The sequence below is a fragment of the Leucoraja erinacea genome, chromosome 1 (assembly GCF_028641065.1).
Source record: "Leucoraja erinacea ecotype New England chromosome 1, Leri_hhj_1, whole genome shotgun sequence".
In the NCBI taxonomy this organism is placed as follows: domain Eukaryota; kingdom Metazoa; phylum Chordata; class Chondrichthyes; order Rajiformes; family Rajidae; genus Leucoraja; species Leucoraja erinaceus.
Window position 1 is genome coordinate 124496512 of NC_073377.1, and position 26798 is coordinate 124523309.

Sequence of the window (26798 nt, forward strand, 5' to 3'; positions counted from 1 at the left end):
AATCAAAGATGGTGGCGACGGTGGATGAAGGAGAGGAAATGTGGGTGCTGGTGAGCGGGTTGGGGGTTTACCTCCTGAGACCTCACAGACACTCTGGGTGCTCAGAGGTCAGCTGCAGGAGGTGCCCCGGGGCACAGAGGCTGAGCAGTGGCCGTATCAGGTGCGGGTTGGCGTGTTCGTAGGTCGATGTGCCCAGATCTAAGTGTTGGTGGACTGAGCTAGTGGAGGCCCTACAGCAGCGTTGGGCTTGATTGGATCAGGCGCTGTGGCCAAGTATTAGGGCGGCAAGATGGCGGCTCGCACAGTCGCAGCGGCTCACGGCTCTCTGTCTCGGTGCTCTTTCTTGTTGTTTGTGTACGTTGTGTTGTCCGTGTACGTCTTTGCTGTCGGTTCTGCGAACACCCGCTACACCCGCCAGAACCTCGTGGATATCGGTGATATCGGTGACCAGCGTCAGACATCTGTTTCGGGTGTCTTCCGTCGCAAGCATAACATCCCGGGCGACATAGCAAGACCACCGGGGTCCCCGTGGATTGTCGTCGGGTCTAGGAGGCGGCACAGACGGAGGAGGGAGACGAAGCAGAAGCAAGGCCGCAGGTCCGGTGTTTTGCTAAGGCTAAGAAAACAACCACACAAGCCACCTCTACCGAGCCTGTATCTCTCCAACGGCAGATCCCTGGTTCACAAAATGGATGACCTGGAATTACAACTCGCTGGAAATCGATATGTCCGCGACTGCTCTGTTATGATTATCACCGAAACCTGGCTTCACCCGGGGATACCTGATGCTAGCATGCAGCTAGCAGGACGCTTTCTGCTCCGCGGGGACAGGACTATGGACTCCAGTAAGAGCCGGGGAGGGGGCCTCTGTATATACGTGCATGAGAATTGGTGCAACAACGGGATAATCATAGACAAACATTGTTCCCCTGACCTCGAGTACATGTCTGTAAGATGCCGGCCTTTTTTTCTACCGAGAGAACTAACAGTAGTGATTGTCACGGCTGTGTATATTCCACCTGACGCCAATGTAAACAAGGCGCTCTCTCTCCTGCTGAACACCATTAACGAACAGCAGCGGGATCACCCCGAAGGTGTTCACATAATCGCAGGGGACTTTAATAAGGCCAACTTGAAGACTGTACTGCCGAAATTCTACCAACATGTCAAGTGTTCTACTAGAGGGGTGAACACGCTGGATCATGTCTACACCAATATCAAGCACGCGTATAGAGCCATCCCCCTCCCCCAACTCGGCCAGTCAGATCATCTCTCCCTCCTGCTCTCTCCAGCCTACACCCCCCTCAGACGCAGTGCCAGGCCCACCATAAAGTCTGTTACAACCTGGCCTGAAAATGCACTCCAATTTACAGGACTGCTTTACACAGACAAACTGGGACATATTTGAACACCAGGATCTGGAAACTCTCACAGAAACGGTGCTGGACTATATCAAGTTCTGCATCAGAAACGTGACTGTGGACAAAAACATTCGGGTTTTCCCAAACCAGAAACCCTGGATGTTCAGCCAGGTCCGCACATTCCTCAGAGCCCTTCAGGTCAGGTGACAGAGCTCTGTACAGGGCTGCTCGAGCCGATCTGAAAAGTGGTATTAAAAAAGCCAAGGCGGACCATTAGAGGAGCATAGAGTCCCACCTGTCCAGCAATAATACACGGGAGGTATGGCGGGGCATACAAGACATCACAAACTACAGAGGCTATGCCACAAAGTCAGAAGACCTGAGTGCGTCACTGGCAGAAAAGCTAAATTGCTTCTTCTCCCGCTTTGAAACATCACAACAGCAGCACTCACCTGCTACAGCCCTGTTCCCACCCTCACCTGGCTCCTGTACTACTCCACTCACTGTCAGGGAGCACAATGTCAGACGGGTGCTCCTGGCAGTGAACCCCAAGAAGGCCACCGGCCCAGATGGAGTATCTGGTAAGGTGCTCAAAGCGTGTGCCCACCAGCTCACTGCCATCTTCACCAGAATTTTCAACCTCTCCCTGGACCAGGCAGTTATTCCGTCCTGCCTAAAATCAGCCACAATCGTCCCAGTGCCGAAGAAGTCTCCCATCACCAGCCTAAATGACTACCGTCCTGTGGCCCTCACTCCGGTAATCATGAAGTGCTTCGAGAGATTGGTCCTCCAGCACATCAAGGACTATCTACCACCAGACTTTGACCCCCACCAATTCGCTTATCGCCAAAATAGATCCACGGAAGACGCCATTACCGTAGCTCTCCACTCTGTGCTGAGCCATCTGGAGCAGGGGCAGAGCTACGTCCGGATGCTCTTTGTGGATTAGGCCCACAACAACAACCGCATCGTCAAATTTGCACACGACACTACTGTAGTCGGACTTATTTCAAAGGGAGACGAGGCAGCCTACAGAGAGGAAGTCCTGAAGTTGACAACCTGGTGCTCAGAAAACAATCTGGCTCTGAACACCAGGAAAACAAAAGAGCTCATTGTCGACTTCAGGAGGCACAGCACCGACTTAGACCCCCTACATATCAACGGCGAGGGTGTGGAGAGGGTCAACACCTTCCGGTTTCTCGGCGTCCTTATCTCTGCTGATATCTCCTGGACAGACAACACGACAGCGGTCATCAAGAAGGCTCAGCAGCGGCTGCACTTCCTGAGGGTTCCCAGGAAGCACAACCTGGACTCTAACCTGCTGCTGACCTTCTACCGCTCGTCCATCGAGAGCCTGCTGACATACTGCATTACAGCATGGTACGGCAGCTGCACCATGGCAGACAGGGAGAGGCTTCAGAGGGTAACTAGGACAGCACAGAAGATCATTGGTTGCCCTCTCCCCTCCCTGATGGATATTTACACCTCCCGCTGCCTTAGCAGGGCAAAGAATATCATCAAGGACAGCTCCCATCCTGCGTTTGGACTGTTCGACCTGCTGCCCTCTGGAAGGCGCTATAGGTGCATCAAATCTAGGACAAATAGACTTAGGAATAGCTCATTTCCGAAAGTCATAACTACTCTTAATTCACACATGCACTGACTTCACAGCCCAACACCCGGACTTCCATCTATTATATCCACGTACTGAAATTTGGAACTGTAATGTGTATTGTAACTGTAATTTTTAACATTTTTTTTAAAAACATTTTTAATATTTAATATAATCTTTAAACATCTCTCCTTCACCATTTTGCCTTTATAGATATGTATATAGCGCCGCAGAATTGTGCACCTATCCCCCCCCTTCTCCCTTTTGTTTTTGTTTTCTGTTTCTTGTTTTTTGTACTAAATTATATGTATGCACTGAGTACGAGCTGCTTTTAATCTCATTGTACATGTATAGTGACAATAAATGGCATATCATATATATCATATCAAGTGCGCAGTTTGGACACGGCCTGCAGCGGCACAGCAGAGGTGAAGAACATTGGTAACATTGTCCAGGCCAACTACAACCCAGTGTTGGGGGGGGGTGGGGGGGGAGAGAAGGGGGAGGGGGAAGGAGGAGGGGAACTGACGAAATACGGCACGTCTCCAATGACTCTTAGAAACTTGTACAGATGCATCATATAAAAAATAGTTGGGTTGGTTTGGGACCAGCTTTGCCCAAAACCACAATAAATTGCAAAGATTTGTAGATGCAGCCAAGCACGTCATGCAGAGCAGACTCCTCACCATTGACTCCATCTACACTCCATAATGCCTCCTAAAAGAAGCCAACAAAATCAAAGACTTAAGCCATCCCAGCCATTCTGACTTCTCCTTGCTCCCATCGGGTAAAAAGGTACAAATGCTTGAAAACGTGCCCCACCAGATTGAGGAACAACTTCTCCCCTCTGTTATCAGGCTTCTGTACACTTCTTCCATAATGGGCCTGAGGCATCTCTACCCCACTGCGGACATTGAGGAAGAAAAGAACCTTGGATTTTGTTACCTCTTCAACAAATTCAACCAATTTGAACAGATTCTCCCCCTAATAAAACACTGTTCATTATCTTTAATTACTTCCTGTCTTTCCAAGAAGAGATTAATTCTGCCCTTTAGAATTGTTTTCCAATAACTTCCAACTGATTGGACTCTATAGTCCAGCAATTACCCGACCTATCTTGCAGCCCTTCTTAAATATAGGTATGACATTGCAGCCGGAGACTTGATGGCAAGTATCCCGACAGGCTTTGGGAGGATAATGCGATCGAGAGAGACAGAGAGAAATACTGGGACCTTGAAACCAAAGAAACATGGTGAACACAGTCACGTGATTGACATTTGACGAGAACATAGCTGAAGATAAGTTCAGACAGTTTCCTCGAGAAGATAAGATGCTTGGGAACTGCCATTATGCAAAGGGATATACAATAAAAAGCAAAATATGAAGAGGCAACATAATTAACAACTCTCTAGCCTGATAAGAGACAAAGAAGTGTTTGATTTATTCTGCCCTTGGATGAATGACAACTTCAAACGATGGACTTCAGAGCCGTGAGACCCTCGTTTAGAACAAAGGCTTCCTTTAGAAGAATTGAAGGATAAAACAGACTGTCCACAACATCGGCAATGATAACCCAGGAACAGCCATCACAAGCCCCTTAGTTCGAAGCTCAATGTAGGCTACTCCCCACAAGCAAAGTGATTCTCGTCAATTCATTCATACGGACTAAATCATATGAGTCTTGAGATTTAGTTTTTTAGTTTAGTTTAGAGATACAGCACAGAAACAGACCCTTTGGCCCACCATGTCCGCACCGACCTGTGATAGCACATTAATGCTACCTTACACACACTAGGGACAATTTACATTTATACCAGGCCAATTAACCTACAAACCTGTACATCTTTGGAATGTGGGAGGAACCGAAGATCTCAGAGAAACTCCACATGGTCACAGCGCGAACGTACAAACTCTGTACAGACGGCACCCGTAGTCAGGATCAAACCCGAGTCCCTGGGACTGTAAGGCCGCAACTCGAGCGCTGCATCACCGTGCCGCTGTATTTGGTGTGAGAAGTGACGAGCAGGAACAGTAAATCAAATGAGAAGTCACTATGTTAGTTGTTTGCATGTTTAAGTAACTCAAATGCTTATAAAGATTAAACTGTACCACACATTGGTTTAGAGTATTTTGTTTGACATGTCAGTTGATACCCTATTCAGGTAATAGGGTCAACACCATTTATATAAATTAGGTATGTTGCAAAACCTACCGTAAGCGTCGCTGCAGATCTGTCCCAGCCCGTGTGTGCGAAATTGGCGCCGTTTAGAGGGGGGTGGGTTTAAAACGCGATTTTCCCTAGGCTGTTCAAATCGAGCTTGTTCAGCCTAGTTAGTTGGTGACGAAAAATCACTGGGAGATTCTTTCGCTGGAGCTATTTTTACTTTTAAAGGGTTTATTTAATTACTATAGTAAGTTCAAAATTAATCTCTAAACCCGTGACCTCTGACAACGGGCCGGATCTTATACAGGGGACAACGGAAGGTAGGTTGTTTATTTTTACATTAAAAAGGGCTTCTTAGGATCCCTTTATACAAAGTTTTATGTTGTGAGTAGCTAATTTCGGGCCCATTAAATCCCGCAATATTTTTCTGGGCATTTGGGGCACGAATCTACCGCAATGGGAAAGTTCTAAACAAGCGCATTCCACAGGATCCCACTCGAAAGCAGATTTAAATGGCCATTAATTTACAGCAATTGAACACTAAATTCCTTCCATTTGGCTTATAAATTAATGTAAATGAGATTTAAAAATCATGTTTTATTGTGAATTCTTTGTGAAAGTTATTTGGACACTTAGGCTATTTAAAAATGTTAATCTTTTCTTAAGAAATGGAAAGATGTTTAGATCTAGTAATTGAAGTTTGGAATTAGCAACAATTGGGTAACTAACTAATTATATGCTTTAATTTCAGGTCATCCAAGTAAGATTGTTTTATATTTGTTTCAGAATGCTTCAATCTATGATAACTGAAAATTTCATTCAGTTCTCTCACTTTTTAAGAAAGTTATGGGATTTTGACTGTCCTCGATCACAGCTTTTTTGTTATGTCCATAGAAAATCAATGGTAACAAGATGCTAATTTCCGAGTACGAAAGGCCATAACTTTTTTAATACTTGATATATGAAAGTGAATTAGGTGTCAAATTAAACTTCTTTTTATGCTTTATCTGATGGGATAAATTGCAGACTTGATTTTTTAAATCTAAAAATTTTGTAACATTGCTATATAAATGCTACATTTTCTGACCTCCAGTCATCTGGCGCTTGCCCAAAAGAAAATCTCTATCAGAGCCCAAGTAATCCCTTGCCTTACCTCCCTTAGCAGCCTGTTGGGAATGCATCTATTCCTAATGGATGCAGGTCCTGCAACATAAATCCTTCCCTAATGCATTGATCAGTGGCAACATTATTCAAGAATGGTCACCGGCATAAGGGACATAATTGGCAAAAACACTTGCTCCTCACTGACCATCTGCACTGGAGCATCTCAAGGCTGAATGCTCACTCCCTTGCTCCACTCTCTCTACACTCGTGACTATGTAACCAGACACAGCTCCAATGCCATCTTTAAATCCACCACTGTAATGGCACAGCAGTGATTGGTTTACGCTTTACTTGACCAGAATGTCTTTGACAATCTATACGTAACTAAAATTTTTATCTTGTGCTCTTCCGGTTTGCGTGGTTTTTCGATTTGCGGTACGTGGTAGCACTACAACTTTTCGCCAGGTTACTCACCGTTCTCCTGTGCTGTAGGTGCAATAAGTTTAGTTCCGATCCATGGTATATTGTAAAAGTTATTGAGGTTTAAATATCTTTAAAAACGCGCATGTGCAGATTCCTTCAGTCAGCACCACGCAGATTGGTTTATTTTCCTGTCAGTCAATGCCACAGCAAGGATGGCGACGCCCCTTCCTGCCCCACCAGCGGCGGCCTGTCCCGCCTCACTCACAAACTCCTCTCTCCCCTCCTCACAGTAACTTGTCTACCGTCTTCCCCACCACCGGCAGCGGCCGGAGGTGGGTTCAGTGGTGGCCCAGTGACGGCCCTGGTCCCGTCTCTCTCTCCCTCATCACTCACCCCTCTCCCCCACCCGCCCTCTGCGGCAATGGCGGTCCCGTCTAACCGTCCCTTCGGGTCCTTCTCCTCCGCTGCCGCCATTGGGGTAACTCACCCTCATGGCCTTCTCAGAGGAAATCTTCTCCACCTGCTCATCGAAAGGCCAATGAACGTGACGAACACCGACTCCATCCCCCCCCCCCCCCCCCACCACCCACCACCTCCTCCTCCTGTGGCCCGGCGGCAGCCGCGAGCAGGCAGGAAAGGGAGGCAGCAGAGGGGGGGGCGGACAGGACGGGCCCGAGCGGCGGGCTGAGCCGGAGTGGGCAGAGGGAGGGAGGGTTGGGTTGCCGGATGGCCTAGCAGTTTGCACAGAGTTTGAGTAACACACACACACACACAATGCAAACTGGTCCAATCGTCAAGTCACCGGGATCTAAACCACGGCTAACAATGAATGACCTGGGAGGAAGGAATGCAGGTGCTGCTTTTTTGGATGGAGGGAGGGAGGGAGTGACCGAGGGTAGGGGAAAGGAGAGAGATGAGGGAAAATTTGGAGGAGGGGAGGAGGGAGACGGAGAAGGTCCTGGGGAGGTGAGGAGGGAGAATGAGGGGGATTGAGGGAGAGGAGGGGATAGGGAGGAAGAGGGGGAAAGTGGGAGAGGTCAGGAGGTGAGGAGTGAGGAATAGAGGGATAGGATGGGGTAGGGAGGGGAGAGGAGTTATGGAGGGAGTGATTGGGGGTAAGGGAAAGGAGAGGGAGGGAGAGGTGAGGGTGTGTTTGGGGGAGGGGAGGAGGAGAGGAGGAGAGGGGAAAGAAGAGGGAGGGTGAAGAGGAAGGGGAGTGCTGGGGATATGGGGAAATGAGCCGTGCCTACGCAGTTGGGGGCAAAGGCGTGAGTGGTGCAATATTGAGTTGGAGGACGGGTTGCATTGGGGGATGGGTGAGTGGTGGAATATTATGTTGGGGAATGGGTTGCGTTGGGGGACCAGGCCTCCTGTGTGACTAGGACCCAACGGGTCCCACTTAGTCTAAAACCCAACGTAACCTGCCGGATTTGAATTCATGCACAGTCGAAACTCAGTTAATCAGAAATCCCATTGATTCAGGATCTGCTTCATCAGGGCCCAGTTTCCCATGGTTCCTTTAAACTCACCAGGAGCTCGTTTCAAAGGCTCCCTTTAAGCTCTCAAACACCCTGTTTCCAATTCTCCCCTTAAGTCACCGGAGCACTGATTTCCACATTCCCTCTCAAATCACCAGTCCTGTTTCGCACAAGCTCACTTTCAACTAAATGGGGCAGTAACAAAATGGCCTAAAATATCCGCTGGTTCAGCATCAAAGTCCAAATGGTGATGGATTATCAGATCTTTACTGTTATTAAATAAATCTGGAATTTTAATGACACTATGATAATAATAATAATAATGCATTTTATTTGCTGGCGCCTTTCTGGACACCCAAGGACACCTTACAGGACATAAAATCACAATACATTTATCAATATTAAAATCAAGTTGATTAAAAACAAAAAAAAAAAAAAACAAAAAAAAATACACAAAACATTTTAAGTCATTAAAATCAGGGTGAACATGGTGGAAGTTATGTCGGGTATGCTAATCTAAACAGGTGTGTTTTGAGTTGTGATTTGAATTGATCGATAGTGTCCAGGTGACGGATGGGAGGTGGGAGAGTGTTCCAGAGACGTGGGGCAGAGCAGCTGAAGGCTCTGGCACCCATGGTGCTGAGTCTAAATGTGGGGACAGTTAAAATTGCAGCTGAGGAGGAACAAAGTGACCGGGAAGGAGTGTATGGTAGCAGCAGGTCAGAGAGGTATTGGGGAGCAAGGTGGTGTAGGGCTTTGAAGGTCAGCAGTAAAATCTTGTAGTTAATCCGGTGGTGCACAGGGAGCCAGTGGAGCTGAGTGAGGATGGGTGTGATGTGGTCCGATGATCTGGTGCGGGTGATGATCCAGGCTGCAGAGTTCTGAATGCATTGGAGGCGATGAAGAAGTTTATTGGAGGTGCAAGTGAGGAGGGCGTTGCAGTAATCGATGCAGGATGTGACCAGAGCGTGGATGAGGACTTTTGTATTGTCTTTGGAGAGGGAGGGGCGGAGTCTGGAGATGTTGCGGAGATGAAAGTATGCAGAGCGTGTGATATTGCTGATGTGGGGGCCAAAGGAAAGTGTACTGTCCAGAATGATATCAGCAAGGGCAACCATGGATTGCTGCAAAAGTCCACCTGCCTTGCTAATGTGCTTCACGTATGAAGATCTGCCATCCTTGCTCATCACTCAACTCCAAACTTAGCAATGTGGTCATCTTTTAACGTGCCCCCTGGTCGGGCAATTAGGTGTGGACAATAAATGCCAGCATTGCCAATAACGTCCACATCCCAAGAACAAATGAGATTTGAAAACAAAGGAAGTACCATAGCAACAACATTTATTAACAGGGCTCTGTGAATTCTTGTCAACTTCCAATTCTGTATGGCTTCAATTGCACATGGTGTATGTAACAAAGCTCACTCTTTGATGTCACACAACTCTTAAGTATAGATCAGGAGTATTAGCTCAATTTAATTTTTAGTCAGGTTTTTTCAGATTCAGATTCAGATTCAGATTCAATTTTAATTGTCATTGTCAGTGTACAGTACAGAGACAACGAAATGCATTTAGCATCTCCCTTGAAGAGCGACATAGCAAACGATTTGAATAAAAAAAATGTGTTGGTAAGCACCGAGCTACAAAAGCTGTTTGTGTAGCATGTTAAAACAGTCCATGTCAGGGTGAAGCAGAGTATAGCGTTATTTTTGATGAAAACCAACAACCAAATTAAGCAAGCTACAAAAGCCACGTTAACCAGTCAGAATTGGTCTTCCACTGAATTTTTCAAAGTCAGTGACCCACTTTTGAGATACTGGCCTAGATTCTAGAAACATTATGTGGCAAGTTTCTTACCTATTGCTCAGGTTTTAGCAGAGCTGCTGGTCCATTGTCAGCCAATCGAGCAAAATCAATTAAAGAATTTACAGTTGTTATACCTATGCTAATTAAAATACTGCCAGGTTCATACTGGTTTAAATAAACGGTGCTTGAAGCCAAGCTCCCAGGTCAACATAATGCTTTATTAGCAAGATTCCACTAATTACATCTATTTGGCACTCTTTAAGTAGGCAATTCAAATTAATTAGTTTTATAGATGCAAAGTGTATGTGTGCACTCTAAAAGAGTTTATTACTGTTACAATGATGCTTTAATGAGTGCACACCAATGACTCTTGTACATAGTACAGTTTAGCTCTTTCTTGAAGTTGTTATTTTAGTTCAAGTATTAGAGCAGACTCTTATTAAGCGTATCTAATTTTTGCAATAAACCCGTTTTCAGCTCTATCAATAAAACTGTGGGATGATGCTTAAAAGAACATAACATTAGAATTGCAATCAGCGGTATGCCATATGGTGTATTGAGCCTGTTTTGTCATTCAGCAAGATCGTGGCTAATTTTCCCCATGGCTCAGGAGGCCTGCAACATGCTTCAGGCTTGCCTGGATCATGCACCGCTCATAAGAACTAGAGCACAGACTAGACTATGAAAATTGCACCAAAACATGGCGCTTCTTGCATGCAGGCTCAGTGGACTATTCCAGTACACTTTGCTAATCAGGGGATCATGCTTAGGCATTGCAATACCCTACTGGACTGTTTTTAAGAAAGTAATTTCCCTGTGCATTTGAACGTGACAATAAAGCACCGTTGAACAATTCTCGTGGTCCCCACATTCCTTGGTTTGCTTAATATCAGAAATCTGTTGATGTCTGTTGCCAATGGACATAACAGCGGAGCTTCCACCGTTTTCAAGGTTAGAGTATTTTAAAGACCCATTACCCTGTGATTCAGGGAGCTGCCGAGAACAAAGAGGAGACCCAGCAAGGGTGCCATCGAGAACAAAGGATGAAACCAGCTGGCAGCTACCTGCTGCTTGGTATGACAGCAGGCCTGATTCATGGCTGCGAGCAGATGATGAAACTGTTTGTAACTGAAGATGAAACGTCTTGTAATATTGTCAGCATCAGAAACGTGGTGGCTTATGTACTGCCTAGATGAGGTCTACTGTGTGATTTTACCGGGTTACATGCAAAACAAAGCATACAGAATCATTGAATGACATTTCTCCTCCGTTCAGTATTAAACGACTTACCCCTTATTTTCAAACTGTGACCCTGTCCTAACGACTGCTCAGCCAGGGGAAACATCTGACCCTCCTTAGCCTATCAACTCCTTATGAATATTATAACTTTTGATGAGAACACCCCTCATTCTTCAATACTCAAGAGAAGACATTCCAAGCCAACTCAATCTCCACGTTTGGCAAACCTATATTTCTCTCAAAAAGACACAAGTGCTGGAGTAACTCAGCGGGTCATGCAGCATCTCAGGAGAACATGGATAGCTGATGTTTCGAGTCGGGCCCCTTCTTGAGGCTGCTTGTTGGGGGAGGGAGGTGGGGGAAGAAAGAATACCTGGAATGGAGATGGGGCAGGGCAAATCCTGGCAGCTCATAGGTTGATACGGGTGAGGAGGGTTCTGTGACAGGCGTATGGTTGGATAAAAGCCAGAGATGAAAAGAGAAAGTGTAAAACAAAAGGATTAAAGTTGCGAATTGTGAAACCAGAGGAAGGAATAGAGGTGGAAGGGGGAGGGGGAGGAGGGAAATAGATGCAAGTCCAAGTGGAGCACATGGGAGAGAGGGGGTGTTATGGGAAAGAAAGGAATGGGGTGGGGATTATGTTGTTGTTTTCTCACACCAGTCTGATAAACCAGTCTATTAAAAGTTGGTGTTCCTCGGGTGGGCGGCGCGACTCACATCGCAGTGGCCTCTGCAGTCCATCTGTCTTTTAAAAAATTTTTGTCCCGTTTAAATGTAGTTTTTATTTTTTTTTTAAACTGGGTATGTCTGTGGGGGGGGGGGGGGGGGGGGGGGGGGGGGGGAGGGGGGGGGAAACTTTAAAAATCTTTCCCCTGCACGGAGAACCCGACCTTTCCCTGTTGGGTCTCCGTTGTCGTTGGGGCCTAGCACCGTGGAGCGGCCTTGCTGGGAGACCGCTTTTCGGGGCTTCTGCAACAGCGACTTGTCCCGCCCGAGTTGCGGGGTTGAGGATGACCTGGAGCGGGGCCTTACATCGCCCGCCGCGGCTTTAAATGGCCGCAGGACTTGTTAGCGCACGCCGGGGGCTCCAACACCAAGACCCGGAGCAGGGCCTTGCATTGCCCGGCGCGGCTTTAAATGGCCGCGGGATTTGTTAGCGCACGCCGGGGGCTCCAACACCAAGACCCGGAGCGTGGCCTTGCATCGCCCGGCACGGCTTTATAATGGCCGCGGGACTTATTTACCATCGCCCGCCGGGGCTTTGACTCTGACATCGGGAGGAGAACGAGGAGTGCAGGGGAAAGATAAGACTTTGCCTTCCATCACAGTGAGGAGGAGATTCACTGTGATGGATGTTTGTGTAAATTGTGTTGTGTCTTGGTTCTTCTTCTTGTTTGTATGACTGTAGCAACCAAAATTCCGTTTGAACCTCTGGGTTCAAATGACAACAAATAAATTGTATTGTATTCTCAAACCACTCTAATAATCTTCACCCTCCACGCAGCCAAGAATCCCCATAAAACAGGGAAACAAACACAATTCAGTTCTAAAATACTACTTATCTGCACTGGCAGATTTTTTTGTTGAGATATGCAAATGCATTTGAGCGGAAACAGAGACCACATCCGTCTCCCACACCAATTTAGTCTTTGTGTTCCCCGTGTATTTGTTGGAACTAACCATGACAATATAATCATGACTTATATGGGAACATATTTTCAGGATGAAAAATATATTTCCATTGAAAATTGCATAAAATCCAAGATAGGAATTACCCCCTTAAAATGTTATAAAATAGTTGGAAACTACAGTCAAAAACTATGATCTGCATTTTCTGCTGGGGAGCAGGATTTCAACCCGCCAATGTAATCCCTGACTCTACCAACCCCAAGACCATGATCAAATTGATATGAACATCTGACATGAACATTTTGCAGCATGTTATTTTGCTTGTTTAGGAGTGGATCCAGAAGTGAAATTCCTACCGCATTTTCCACACTGGAATGTAGTCAGAAGCATTAGTTGACACAAGTAGAAATGTTACATTTTAATTTTCTCCATCTCATATGGTGATCTAATACCTTAGGCAAGTCAGTCATTTAAACTTTAATCTCTCCTCACCGCCATTCATACCCCCACCCATTCCTAACATTTAGAAATATTGGACATTCTTTCATTCTTTAACGCAAAGGCTCAGTGTAGCTAATGTCTCACAGCGCCAAGGACCCAGATTAGATGTGGACCTCTGGTGCTGTCTATGTGGAGTTGGCATGTTCTCCCTAGGACTTTCCCCCACATTCCAAAGATGTGCTGATTTGTAGGTTAATTGGCCTCTGTACACAGTACAAGTGTGTGGAGAGTGGATCCAAAAGTGGCACTAGTGTAAATGCGTGATAAATAATCAGTGTGGACTTGATGGACCAAAGGACCTGTTTCCATGCTGTATCTTTCAAACAATTTGAATGGCAAAAATGTAATTCAATCCTAGCACAAATTCTCACATATCGAAATCAGGGAATTAGAACCTGTCTCACCTGCCAACAGGACCAGGTTAAAACTGTTTGTAAATTGGAACCAGTGAGGGGGGGGATCAAACAAAGTGATGAACTCAGAGACATAGGGGATGCTATAGTTGATCTTGATTTCAAAATGTTATTCAACACATACTGAACTTGATTTATTCAGTCACTGCAAAAATATTTTCAGTCAAAAATAAAGTTTCAAAGTCACTGTTGTTTGTCCAGGGAAGAGGTAGTTACTATCCCAATCAAGTGATTGAAACCTACTCTCATGACAATCTCCAGCCCAACAATAACTCATCCCCATCCATTGAAGTCACAACTTGTACAACAGAGCCATTATTATAGAGTGCTTTTACTGGATGTGTCCTGAAACAAAACCATTGTAGATCCCTTGGTTGCCTGCAGTACCTCCAATCTCCTGCCTGTTTACCAGATGAGCAAAATGTCTCAAAGAAGATATTAAACAATTAGATTTAAAATTGTTTGGGTATGCCTACAAACTATTGGCATCAAGTAGAGTGAACAAAGTCACTAACAAGTATTTCCTTAAGACAATCATAGCTATTGAATATGAATTATCCATTGTTTCTTCATGTGCTTTAGATTATAATACAGTAATCCTTCCATCATCTTCTTTATCAACTGATAATATATCATTGATCTCATTCATAATGATTGTTCCTAGGTTGTTGTAAAAACCCATCCAGTTTACAAATATCCTCCAGAGACTTTTGTAGACTTCCTTGGAGGCGACTCCAGACCCATCAATGTAGTTGTCTCTTAACTGCCCACCGAAGTTGCCTGTGGTGCATTGAGGAATGGACAATAATTTCCATCACCATGCAATAATGTCCACATCCCTTCAACAAATAAATAGAAAATAGTAGTTGACTGTCTTATTTTTACAATGGGAAGGACTGTTGGCTGGGCTATTGGGAGAAGCTGGGTCTCTATTCCTTGGAGCGCAGGAGGATGAGGGGTGACTTATAGAGGTGTATAAAATAATGAGAGGAATAAATCAAGTAGATGCACAGAATCTCTTGCCAGAGTAGGGGAATTGAGGACCAGAGGACATAGGTTCAAGGTGAATGGGAAAAAAAGATTTAACAGGAATTTGAGGGGTTACTTTTTCACACAAAGGGTGGTAGGTATATGGAACAAGCTGACAGAGGAGTTATTGAGACTGGGACTATCCCAACATTTAAGAAACAGTTAGACAGGAACATGGATAAGACAAATTTGGGGGGGGATATGGACCAAACGCAGACTGGTGGGACTAGTGTAGCTGGGACATATTTTCACACTGTATGACTCTATGACTGGTTAGCACGTACGGTAACAAAAGCTTGTCACATGTACCAAGGTACTGTGAAAATGAACTAAAACTGAAACTAAAGCTCGGTGATTTGTTCCTGTCCAGTCACTTATTGCTTTTCTTCATCATGTCAATATGCCAAAAATTGTAATTCTGGGATTTTGCCATTTTACCTTGTGGGGCTTTGTGCTTCTTCTTTTGTACTTCTTAGACCGTAAAAATCTTTCCCGTTCCTGCAGGAATGAAGAATATTGCAATAAAAATGTGCAACTGAAATGAATTATCAATTTAATGAACTAAAATTCAGTAGCAACCATCAGGAATCAATAATGATCAAATAATTTAAATCAATTACAATATATTCCACTGATAAGTCCTTAATAAGAATATTTATGGATTAGTAAGCCATTTATTTTGTTTTATAAACATTTTATATTATTTATTTATCATATATACAGTAAAAACAATCAAGACATGTCTTTCTCTCCATTCATAGTACCATCAATTCAATACATTATTTTGCAGTGGACCAATTTCACTCTTATTTATGCCTTAAACAATGCAAACATCGTGCATTTGAGAGGCTGCCAAACTGGGCACTTCGCTTCAGTGTCCAATGGCAGCAAAACCGTAGACTGTGGTTCTTCTTCACAGCCTCCTGGCAGTGGCTGCACCGAGCTTCAGTGCATCCTCAGCACGTCCACCTGTACCTTAGAACATGTTGTTGGCAGCATTCAGAGGCGAACATCTTCTTACACTAGAAAACCATAACATTTTAGGCAGACTAAAGTGACACGGTCATTCACCAAGTTGATGATCTTCCAGCGACATTTGGTGTTTGTCTGGAAGCGTATCCCTTTGTTACAGCCTGCAGAGAACAGAATCCTATATCACTCCGCTGCTCGGAGTGCACCTCAACAAGATACCATTCGTCCTCTTCCAGATCCTCTTGACAAATGCACAATCCACAAGGAAGTGAACTGTCGTCTCATCGGCACCACAATCACAAAAATAAAAATAGCATGGGGTGGGACTAAGGCCTTGACTGTGCTTGACAGGTTTGACAGGGAGGGCCTGTCTCACTACCAACAGAGCACGGTCTTGGCGCTTGTATGCAAGTTCTGACCAAGTTGCGTTCCTGTAAATAACTTGGTCAATTTGCTCGGGAACTGCCCCACTGGAGCCATTCTCTCTCTCCACAACATCTAAAGACAAGGTGAAAACTCACCCTGTTTTTAAATGCATTCAGGTAACTACTTTCAGCTGTGCCCTGCACTGCATGCAAGTCTTAAATTGATCTCACTCCATTCCTGCCTTGAAACCCAATCCATATTGAGACTAAATACGGCTAATTTAACCATTCTTGAAAAAGGTTACTGAATTAAAACACATTAATATTGTCCTTCTCCCTCTATTGACCCTGTCTAGATATTGAGTGTGTGCCACATCTTCTGTTCATTTCATTATCTATTTCTGTTTGTAATTGCATTAAGTTATCCAATCACTGCTCCCATGCACAATCTTCTTACCTACAGACTCCAAGTGTAATTGGCCGTCGGCAAAACTGAGCATATCACAAATACCACCACTCCATGTGAGCAAGACATGTTGGTACAGAATTATAGATCATTTATCAATGCTGGTTTAAAGTCCCCATCTTAAATCCTGATCTTATTCATCCTCCATTTTGCAAACATGATTTTAACTGCATTCTTTCTACTCACTAACCTTGACACCTGAATACAGATTATTTTGACCAAAGCGTGGAATTAATTTTCCTTTTACGCTGAAATTAAAGTGCATCTAATTCAAAACCAGACTAATGAACTGATGTTTTCAATTTCTATTGAGAACGTTTTTGAACTACATATTTAGCTGCTCGAATGAGACACTAACATTACATCGTCAGCAAATGAAATTGATTCTGCATAGATGTGAGGAATTACAAAATAGCTCACCATTGTTAAATCATCAATGATATGCTGTTGCTCTACAACCTGGAGCCTCAAGAACTCCATTTCTTGTTCATCTTGCCCTTGGCTCAGATCATTCATTGAAGTATGCCGCCTGAGCAGTCCTTGTGAAGATAATTTCTCCTTCTGACAGACAAACAAAACATTATTGCACAGTATTTGATACAACAATGACTAAAATTTCACTCCGGTAACAAATCATAAATAGCAACATCTACCATGGCAACTTCTGAATTTTCAATAGGTTGAATCATACAATTTGATAACATTGTTACGCTGGTGTCTGTAGAGTACTGCAATTTAATATTTAAACTGCACATCTGCCACTTATCTGCACCACTAGAACATTAATGCATATTAACACCACAGACCAAGTGCCTCGTATTATTTTGTCAGTCATACTGCGAGTGGAAATTAAATTGAGACCTCAATTATATATTTTTTTAATCTAGAGACATGGAGTTGCATTATGTACCATTTCGGCGTGTTCTCTGGTCAGCTTTTTTAGCTTGTCTTCCATCCTCTGCACAGAATGCATCACATCTTCATTTTTCTTAGCTTGGCGCTTGTTTTTTTCTACAAGTGGTTTCAACTGGCTCTCTGTCTCTCTCACACGTTTCAGCTGAAAAAATAATTCAAAGTCACCTGGAGAAGATTGCAGCAAAAAAGATTTCGACAAAGCAATGAACAAATTTGTCAATGCTCACTTTGTGCATTTAATTTTGTATTTCTTTGCAATGATACAGGAAGCCTTTCAGCCCATCAAGCTATGCAATCTCATCAGTCCAATTACCCTTCTCCTTATTTCCTTGTGCCCCATAAACTTCCTTTGATTTGGTTGCCATTTACCAAGGTATTATTCACGTGCCAATTAACCTACTACCAGATCTTTGAGATGGAGGAGGAATCCAGAGCACCTGCAAGGCTCGAAATTAGTGGTTGCCCGGTTGCCAATGGCAACCCACAGACCCGCAGGCCAACCTAAAAGCCCATGCCATTTTGCCCGGCTTGGCAAGCATCTCTCGTTTAATTCTGATCGGGCCCCCTCTCTATCTTTCTCTCTCTCTGTCTGTCACTCTCCATCTCCGCCCACTGTCCGTGTTTTGGGTCTCTGTCCACTCCTCGTCCGCCAGCACGGCCGGCCGCCTTACACATGCGCACAACCACGGCCAGCAACAAAGATCCTATAGCGAGGATCTTTGCCAGCACGGCCGTGGTTTTGCGCCGCCTTACACATGCCACTGCAACTGGTCGGCAACTTTCTCCCGGCCAGCAACAAAGATCCTATAGCCAACACAGAATCGAGGATCCCTGGAGTAACTTTGCTTCTTGGTTTCCAGCCTCCAAAAATATTCATCATCGGTGCCGTGGTTTTGCGGTGTTCCGGCAAAAAACTCCGCCGGACTCCAGATTGCATAAAGCTCACGTGCCGCCACTGCAACTGGTCGGCGTCGGCCAATTTCTCCCTCCCTTTGCATGGTCGGAGAGGCGGGGAGCGGTCAATGGCTGCCATTGCTGTCCACTCGCCGCGACTGCTGAAAGCCAACACAGAATCACTCGCTGGAGTAACTCCCTGGAGTAACTCTTGATTCTTGGTTTCCTAGTCCTCCAAAAATTTGGAGCCGCGCAGCCAGGGGTATTTGCGAAATGAGCTCCAACCGCGCCGCCCGCGGCCGAAGGTTAAACATAATAGGGGACTACACCCCCCTTCACCCCTACTCCACCACCACCACCACATAAAATCCCTCCAAACTAAAACTAACATATGCAATGATTCTCCCGGTATTGCAGGAGGCAGCTTATCTGCCCGCGCTACCTCATCTACACTAAAAATCTTCAATTGTGAGATTCAAAAAATCACACAATGCTCTTTTCGAGACAAATTCAGACAAAGAAGTGTTTTTATTAATTTCATATTCTGCAGAATAGGTGCCTCTCCTCTGATGTCCCCCAGAGGCACAAGGAAGATGGAGATGCTTTCTATCTTTATACCTTTCTTCACTATGGTCACTATCTCATGTCTCCCCATCGAGTTTCGTCCAATCATAACATAAAGCCCACATTCCCACGAGAATGTACAGGAACGTCTCGGACCATCTCTTGACGTCAAAGGCTTCTGCTGGAGTTTTTATCTTTGTTACTTTCTTTATCTAGAATTTCTCTCTGTTCTGTATATTGTTACTGTATTCTACCAGCAGTCTGGCTTCTGCTGACAGCTCATTTCTTTCTAAGTTATATTTTTCAGAGTTCTAGTATAAATCAACCATCCCTATTAACCCTTTTCTCACGTTGTGTATATTTATATATATGGTTTATGGTATAAAGACACAGTGAACTTTTATCTTCTGTTCTGTATTATGTTTACATATTCTGTTGTGCTGCAGCAAGCAAGAATTTAATTGTCCTATCTGGGACACATGACAATAAAACGCTCTTGACTCTTGACTTGGACTTAAACAAAAAAGGGTTCTTGGGGAAAAAAAGAACTGCCTTCAATTTAATTGCTTCTGGTTGGGTACCTATGGTAGGGTGAAGACTATTCCATGCTTTAATTGTGCGGTGGAACTCCATGGAGCAGCCAGCATCTCTGGATAGAAGAAATTGGGTGGCGTTTCGGGTAGAGACCCTTCTTTAGATTTCCTCTGGTTTTAGTTTAATTTAAAGATACAGCGTGGAAACAGGCCCTTCGGCCCACCGAGTCCACGCCAATCACCGATCACCCGTACACTAGTTCTATCCCACACATTAGCGACGTTAGTCAAGAGTCAAGATTGTTTTATTCTCTCATGTGCCAATGAAATCCTTACTTGCAGCAGCACAACAGAATATGTAAACATAGTATTCTGTAAACAATGTTATAAACAAGAAAACAAAACTGTGTATATTTATATATGAATATATAACTATACACACACACAATTTCCCTCCTGGGATTAATAAAGTTCTATCGTATAGTATCGTGTGTGTAGGAAGGAACTGCAGATGCTGGTTTAAATTGAAGATAGACACAAAAAGCTGGAATAACTCAACGGGTCAGACAGAATCTCTGGACAAAAGGAAAATATTATGTTTTGGGTTGCGTCTGAAATAGGTTCCTGCACACCTTTGGAATGTGGAAGGAAACAAGAGCACCCGGAGAAAACCCATGCGATCAAAGGGAACAAGTGCAAACTCCATACAGACAGCACCCATATTCAGGATCAATTCCGGGTCTCTGGCAATTTTAGGCAGCAACTTTATGGCCAATGTACTGGCCCATAGTCTTGAACTGAATTAAAACCTACAGTAGCTGTAAAGGGGAACATAGCTTCATTTAGAGATTTAAAACTGAAAATGGATAGTTTCTTTTTTTTAAGTAACCAAAGTTATCAACGTATAATTTTTTGTGTGTTGGAAAATAAAATATAGTGGTGCAGCTGGTGGACTTGCTGCCTCACACGCCAGAGATCTGTGTTCGATCCTGTCCTCGGGCACTGTCCGTGTTGAATTTGCACATTCTCCCTGCAAGCATGTGGGTTTCCTCTCACATCCCAAAGATGCATTGGCTTTGTAGGTTAACTTGTCTCTGTAAAATTGCCCCTAATGTGTAGGGAGTGGATGAGGAAAGTGGGATAACAGAACTTGTGTGAATGGGGAGACAAAAATGCTGGAGGAACTCAGCGGGTGAGGCAGCATCTATGGAGCGAAGGAAATAGGCAACATTTTGGGTCGAGACCCTTCTTCAAACTGATGTGAGGGTGCAGGGGGTGGGAAGAAGAAAGGAAGAGGCTGAGACAGTGGGCTGAGGGAGAGCTGGGAAGCGGAGGAGAAAGCAGGGACTACCTGAAATTGGAGGTCAAGTATCATACCGTTGGGGTGTAAACTGCCCAAGCAAAATATGAGGTGCTGCTCCTCCAATTTATGGTGGGCCTCACTCTGGCCATGGAGGAGGCCCAGGACAGAAAAGTCTGATTCGGAATGGGAGGGGGAGTTGAAGTGCTGGGCTACCGGGAGATCAGGTTGGTTATTGCGAACAGAGCGGAGGTATTGGGCAAAGCGATCGCCAAGCCTACGCTTGGTCTCACCGATGTAGAGCAGCTGACACCTAGAGCAGTGGATGCAATAGATGAGGTTGGAGGAGGTGCAAGTGAACCTCTGCCGCACCTGGAAAGACGGCTTGGGTCCTTGGATGGAGTCAAAGGGGGAGGTAAAACGACAAGTGTAGCATTTACTGCGGTTACAAGGGAAAGTACCAGGAGAGGGTGTGGTTTGGGTGGGAAGGGACAAAATGACAAGGGAGTTACGGAAGGAGCGGTCTCTGTGGAAAGCTGACAGGGGAGGAGATGGGAAGATGTGGCCAGTGGTGGGATCCCGTTGGTACACAAAGCTGGAGAGAATCAGCGGGTGAGGCAGCATCTATGGAGCGAAGGAATAAGCGACGTTTCGGGTCGAGACCCTTCTTCAGACTGATGTCGGGGGGGGGGGGGGGAAGAAAAAGAAAGGAAGAGGCGGAGACAATAGTCTGTGGGAGAGCTGGGAATGGGAGGGGAAGGAGGGAGAAAGCAAGGACTACCTGAAATTGGAGAAGTCAATGTTCATACCGCTGGGGTGTAAACTACCCAAGCAAAATATGAGGTGCTGTTCCTCCAATTTGCAGTGGGCCTCACTCTGGCCATGGAGGAGGCCCAGGACAGAGAGGTCGGATTCAGAATGGGAGGAGGAGTTGAAGTGCTGAGCCACCGGGAGATCAGGTTGGTTATTGCGAACTGAGTGTAGGTGTTGTGCAAAGCGATCGCCAAGCCTGCGCTTGGTCTCACTGAGGTTGATCATACTCTGAATAATCCAACCAGAATTTTGTTTGGAAGTGGAAAGAAATAATAGAAATTTCATTCTTTGCAACGTGTAAAAAGAGTTGAGATATTGTATTGTAATTTTGCTGCATGTCATTGTGTTATTTATCATGTCTTGATTGGTGAATATGTTTAGTTTGTGACTTTATTTGAAGCAGAAATAATATCTGAATGCTTCATTGAGCATAATTCCGACTGGTAACTACGCACTTCGTCCGAGCACATTATCACACGTGTCATGCAAGCCGTCTTAAATGACCACCTAAACTGTCATTTGGCAACCTAAAAAGCTGCCTAGGTTGCCCGGCTGACAACAGGGAAAAAAATGTTAAGCGAGAGCACTGAGTTGAAAACTCATGCAGTCATGTAAAGAACATAAGCTCCACACAGACCACAACCAAGGTGAGGATCAAATTGGGCTCTCTGGAGCTGAGGAACAGCATTATGCAAACTTCAGAGAAATTGTCTATTTAGTTTGAATTTATTTCACATCCTTAATTTTCCTTCAACTACAATGTTTTTTTTCCCCAGTGTAAAAAATAGCTGTATGCAATGGGTCACAGATTGAGTGAATGGGCACTGTATTTTCTCCAGGGTTGGGGAATCGGGAACATGAGGACAAAGGTTTAAGGTCAGAGGGGAAAGATTTAATAGGAACCCGAGAGGCAACGTGGGACGGGCTGCCAGAAGAAGTGGTCGAAGAAAGTAAAATAACAACACTAAAAAGACATTTGGACAGGATAGGAAAGGTTTAGGAGGATAGACACAAAATGCTGGAGTAACTCAGCGGGACAGGCAGCTTTGCTGGAGAGAAGGAATGGGTGACGTTTCCCACTGTCCCAGTGCCTGTCCCACTGAGTTACTCCAACATTTTGTATTTATCTTCGATGTAAACCAGTATTGGCAGTTCCTTCCGGCACAATGTTTAGAGGGATATGGGACAATGTTTAGAGGGATATGGGACACATCTGGGCAAATTGTACCAACTTAGTTAGACTGGCATCTTGGTCAGCATGGGCGAGGTGGGCCGAAGTGTCTGTGCTATATGACTCCAAGACTCTCTGACAGCACGGTAACAGATACCTGCAGAATCTATTCAGTTACTCAAGTGGATGAAAGGCATGTTATCATGTTTACCAGCTCATTCCTTTCATCTGCCAGCAGAGTGTTTCTGTCCTCCAGTTTGCGAATCACAGCATTCAGTTCAGCAATCTTTAACTGGAAACGTCGCAAATCCCTCTCATCCAACTGTGGTTCCTAATTCAGCATTTACAGGGAGAGAGTAAACTAAGTCTCTGTTGCCAAAACAAACATAGCAGCAACTGGTGGCTGTAAATACATGCTAGAAATTTAATAATCCTGGTTAACTTGTCAGATAAAAATAGTCAATCACCATCTACAGTTAATATTAATAATTCCCTACTGTTAAGACACAGTCACCAAACTCTGTTAAAGCAATCTTCTTGCCAAGTTTAAACACTAGTTTGAAGGTCAAAATTATTACATTTAAATAGTTTGTTTTGTAACATTTTTAATTCCAACCTTTTTTTAAATAGGAATGGAAGATCCAGTGGCCTAGATAGCATAGATCTATCAGCTGGATTTAAATACTGATTAAAGTCACAGGGCAAGAACCTAGTGTATACAGAGCAAGGGAAGGCAGAGAAATTAGTCCCAGTTATATTCATTTTCGAGGTGGTCAATGGAACAAGTTGGACCTTTTTGACACTACAATGTCTGCACCCCAAAGAAACTTGTACTGTACAAGACAATTTTGGTCACCCTAGCAGCCATCTTTAACACTCAATAGAACCACCATCAATGCTATTGAGATAATATATGGCTTAATAAATGATAACATGATAAATGCTTAAAGATTATTTCCAAAAATTGGACTGCCTTGCACTGGCTGAGCACCAAGTTTGTTATAATTGGTGTTGCCGGGAGAAGATGATGCCTTCTGTAAAGAACATTTCAGAAGGTGCCAGCCAGCACAACAGAATGGTATGGGCACCCTATAAATAGAGCATCATATTTTACTTAAGTACTAACGTACAGGACAGGACAGGACAGGAACAATATTGCAATGTCATGAGATAAAGCCCTACCAATAACAGCAAGACAAACAACATGTTTAATTAAAGTGATAAGGGATTACTAGGCTAACAGCAGCAGTGATCAACATGAAACAATTCGATTCCTGTAAATCAGATTGTCATCTGGTTCATGAATGTATCTTTGAGGAACAATATCTACTGCTTTATGCAGTCTAGTCTGCATGTAACTTCAGCACCAAGTGGCTCACTCTTAAATGACCAACCAAGGCGTGTAGCTGAGTGCATGAGTTGGTTCAACTGTACTTTATGTAGGTAGACACAAAATGCTGGAGTAACTTAACGGAACAGGCAGCATCTCTGGAGAGAAGGAATGGGTGATATTTCGGGTCGAGACCCTTCTTCAGGCTGATGTCAGGGGAGTGGGCGGGACAGAGATAGAATGTAGTTGGAGACAGTAAGACTGGTGGAAGAACTGGGAAGGGGGAGGGGATGGAGAGAGAGGGAAAGCAAGGCCTATTTGGAATAAGATAAGTCAATGTTCATACTGTTGGGGTATAAGCTACCCAAGCGAAATATGATTAAGAAGGAACTGCAGATGCAGGAAAATCGAAGGTAGACAAAAATGCTGGAGAAACTCAATGGGTGAGGCAGCATCTATGGAGCAAAGGAAATAGGTAAAGTTTTGGGTCGAGACCTTTCTTCAGACGAAGGGTCTCGACCTGAAACGTTACCTATTCCCTTCGCTCCATAGATGCTGCCTCACCTGCTACGTTTCTCCAGCATTTTTGTCTACAAGTGAAATATGAGGTGCTGTTCCTCCAATTTGTGCTGGGCCTCACTCTGACAATGGAGGAGACCCAGGACAGAAAGGTCAGATTGGGCATGGGAGGGGGAGTTAAAGTCCTGAGCAACCAGGAAATCAGGTAGGTTAAGGCGGACTGAGTGGAGGTGTTCAGCGAAACGATCGCCGAGCCTGCACTTGGTCTCACCAATGTACAGAGGTTGACACCTGGAACAGTGGATACAGTAGATGAGGTTGGAGAAGGTGCAAGTGAACCTCTGCCTCACCTGGAAAGACTGTGGTAGTCCTTGGATGGAGTCGATGGGGGAGGTAAAGGGACAGGTGTTGCATCTCCTGCAGTTGCAGTGAAATGTACCTGGGGAGGGGGTGGTTTTGGGTGGGAAGTGTTGGGTTGACTAGAGAGTTGCGGAGGGAACGGTCTCTGCGGAAAGCAGAAACGGGTGGAGATGGGAAGATGTGGCCAGTCGTGGGATCCCGTTGGAGGTGGCAAAAGTGTTAGAGGATTATATGCTGTATTGGACGGCTGATGGGGTGGAAGGTGAGGACAAGGGAGATTTTGTCCTTGTTGCGAATGGGGAGGAGGGGGAGCAAGAGCGGAGCTGCAGAATATCGAGGAGACCCTACTGAGAGCCTCGTTTATAATGGTAGATCTTAGAGATACAAAATGGAAAAGGCCTTACGGCCCACCGAGTCCACTCACACCAGTGATCATTCTGCACACTAGCACCATCCCACACACTAGGGACAATTACTATTTACAGAAGCCAATTAATCTACAAACCTGTAGGTCCTTAAAATGTGGGAGGAAACTGGAGCACCCGGATTAAACCTCATTGTCACAGGGAGAATGTACAAACTCCTTCTAGACAGAGCCCTTAGTCAGGATCAAACCCAGGTCTCTGGCGCTGTAAGGCAGCAACTCTACCACTGCGCAACTGTGCTAACCTGTGCCTCCTGGGAAGACATTCTCTATGAACCTCATTTGCAAATATGGGCAATTTGTCTTCAGCTTAATGGCACACGATACATAGGCCCATATTTAAGTCAACCTCCTAGGTCAGAAGGGTTCTTGGAGGCCATAAAAATATATATATTTTCACCTCATTAAACTTTTTCGTTGGGTCCCCTCAAGGCATGTGCTCCCTGATTATATCTTCCCCTGATAAATAACCTTACAATGCCTGGAAAAATGCATTGGATGATATGGCAATTGGAAGTGCTGGCTGAATTTCTGAGGTGAAGCAATGGTTAAGTGATGTTAGTTAATCCAATGTTGACACTACGAATGTCAAGATTAGGCAGCCCAAACAAGAAGCAGCTCATGGAATTTAAGAGAAAGTTGCTACCCTTGATGATAAGAATATTTCTTCAAACTATTTGAAATGTTGTATGTTCATAATTGGTCAATTATCAATCAAAAATGTGAATGTGAGGAAACTGCTCGACTGAAATGTCATCTGGCAGCCAATTAGCTCGTACTAAAACTAGTATAAACCTTACAGGCTATAGCATTTAATAACTGGGATTATAAATTGCCTTTAAAGTAACAAAAAAGAAACTTCAGTCACTTGGATTTTATGCCCCAATTAAGGTAAGTCATGAAGCCAGTGGGAAGACAGAGAGACAGAGAGAGAGACAGAGAGAGAGAGACAGAGAGAGAGAGAGAGAGAGAGAGAGAGAGAGAGAGAGAGAGAGAGAGAGAGAGAGAGAGAGAGAGAGAGAGAGAGACAGACAGACAGAGAGACAGAGAGACAGAGAGAGAGAGAGAGAGAGAGACAGAGAGAGAGAGAGAGAGAGAGAGAGAGAGAGAGAGAGAGAGAGACAGAGAGAGAGACAGAGAGAGACACAGAGAGAGAGAGAGAGAGAACAGAAAGAAAGAACGAGACAGAGAACGAGAGAGAGAGAGAGAGAGAGAGAGAGAGAGAGAGAGAGAGAGAGAGAGAGAGAGAGAGAGAGAGAGAGAGAGAGAGAGAGAGAGAGAGAGAGAGCGAGAGAGAGAGAGAGAGAGAGAGAGAGAGAGAGAGAGAGAGAGAGACAGAGACTTACTTGCACTTCAGCCTACATTAAAGGGTCAATGTAGACACAAGTACATGACTAATGTAAAGGTAAGTACA

At 44.7% G+C, this 26798-nt stretch overlaps 1 protein-coding gene across 2 annotated transcripts in view; it reads right to left on the bottom strand.

The window, feature by feature from the left end:
• LOC129701614 (janus kinase and microtubule-interacting protein 1-like) overlaps nucleotides 1-26798 on the bottom strand; it is a 320171-nt gene that overhangs the window by 101380 nt on the left and 191993 nt on the right. For both annotated transcript variants that reach the window (XM_055642935.1, XM_055642929.1), the window contains 4 exons: nucleotides 22963-23082; nucleotides 17472-17618; nucleotides 16982-17122; nucleotides 15197-15256 (listed from right to left, as the gene is read on the bottom strand). In XM_055642935.1, coding sequence (XP_055498910.1) covers nucleotides 15197-15256; nucleotides 16982-17122; nucleotides 17472-17618; nucleotides 22963-23082 — 468 coding nt within the window. The remainder of the gene's footprint in view (nucleotides 1-15196; nucleotides 15257-16981; nucleotides 17123-17471; nucleotides 17619-22962; nucleotides 23083-26798) is intronic.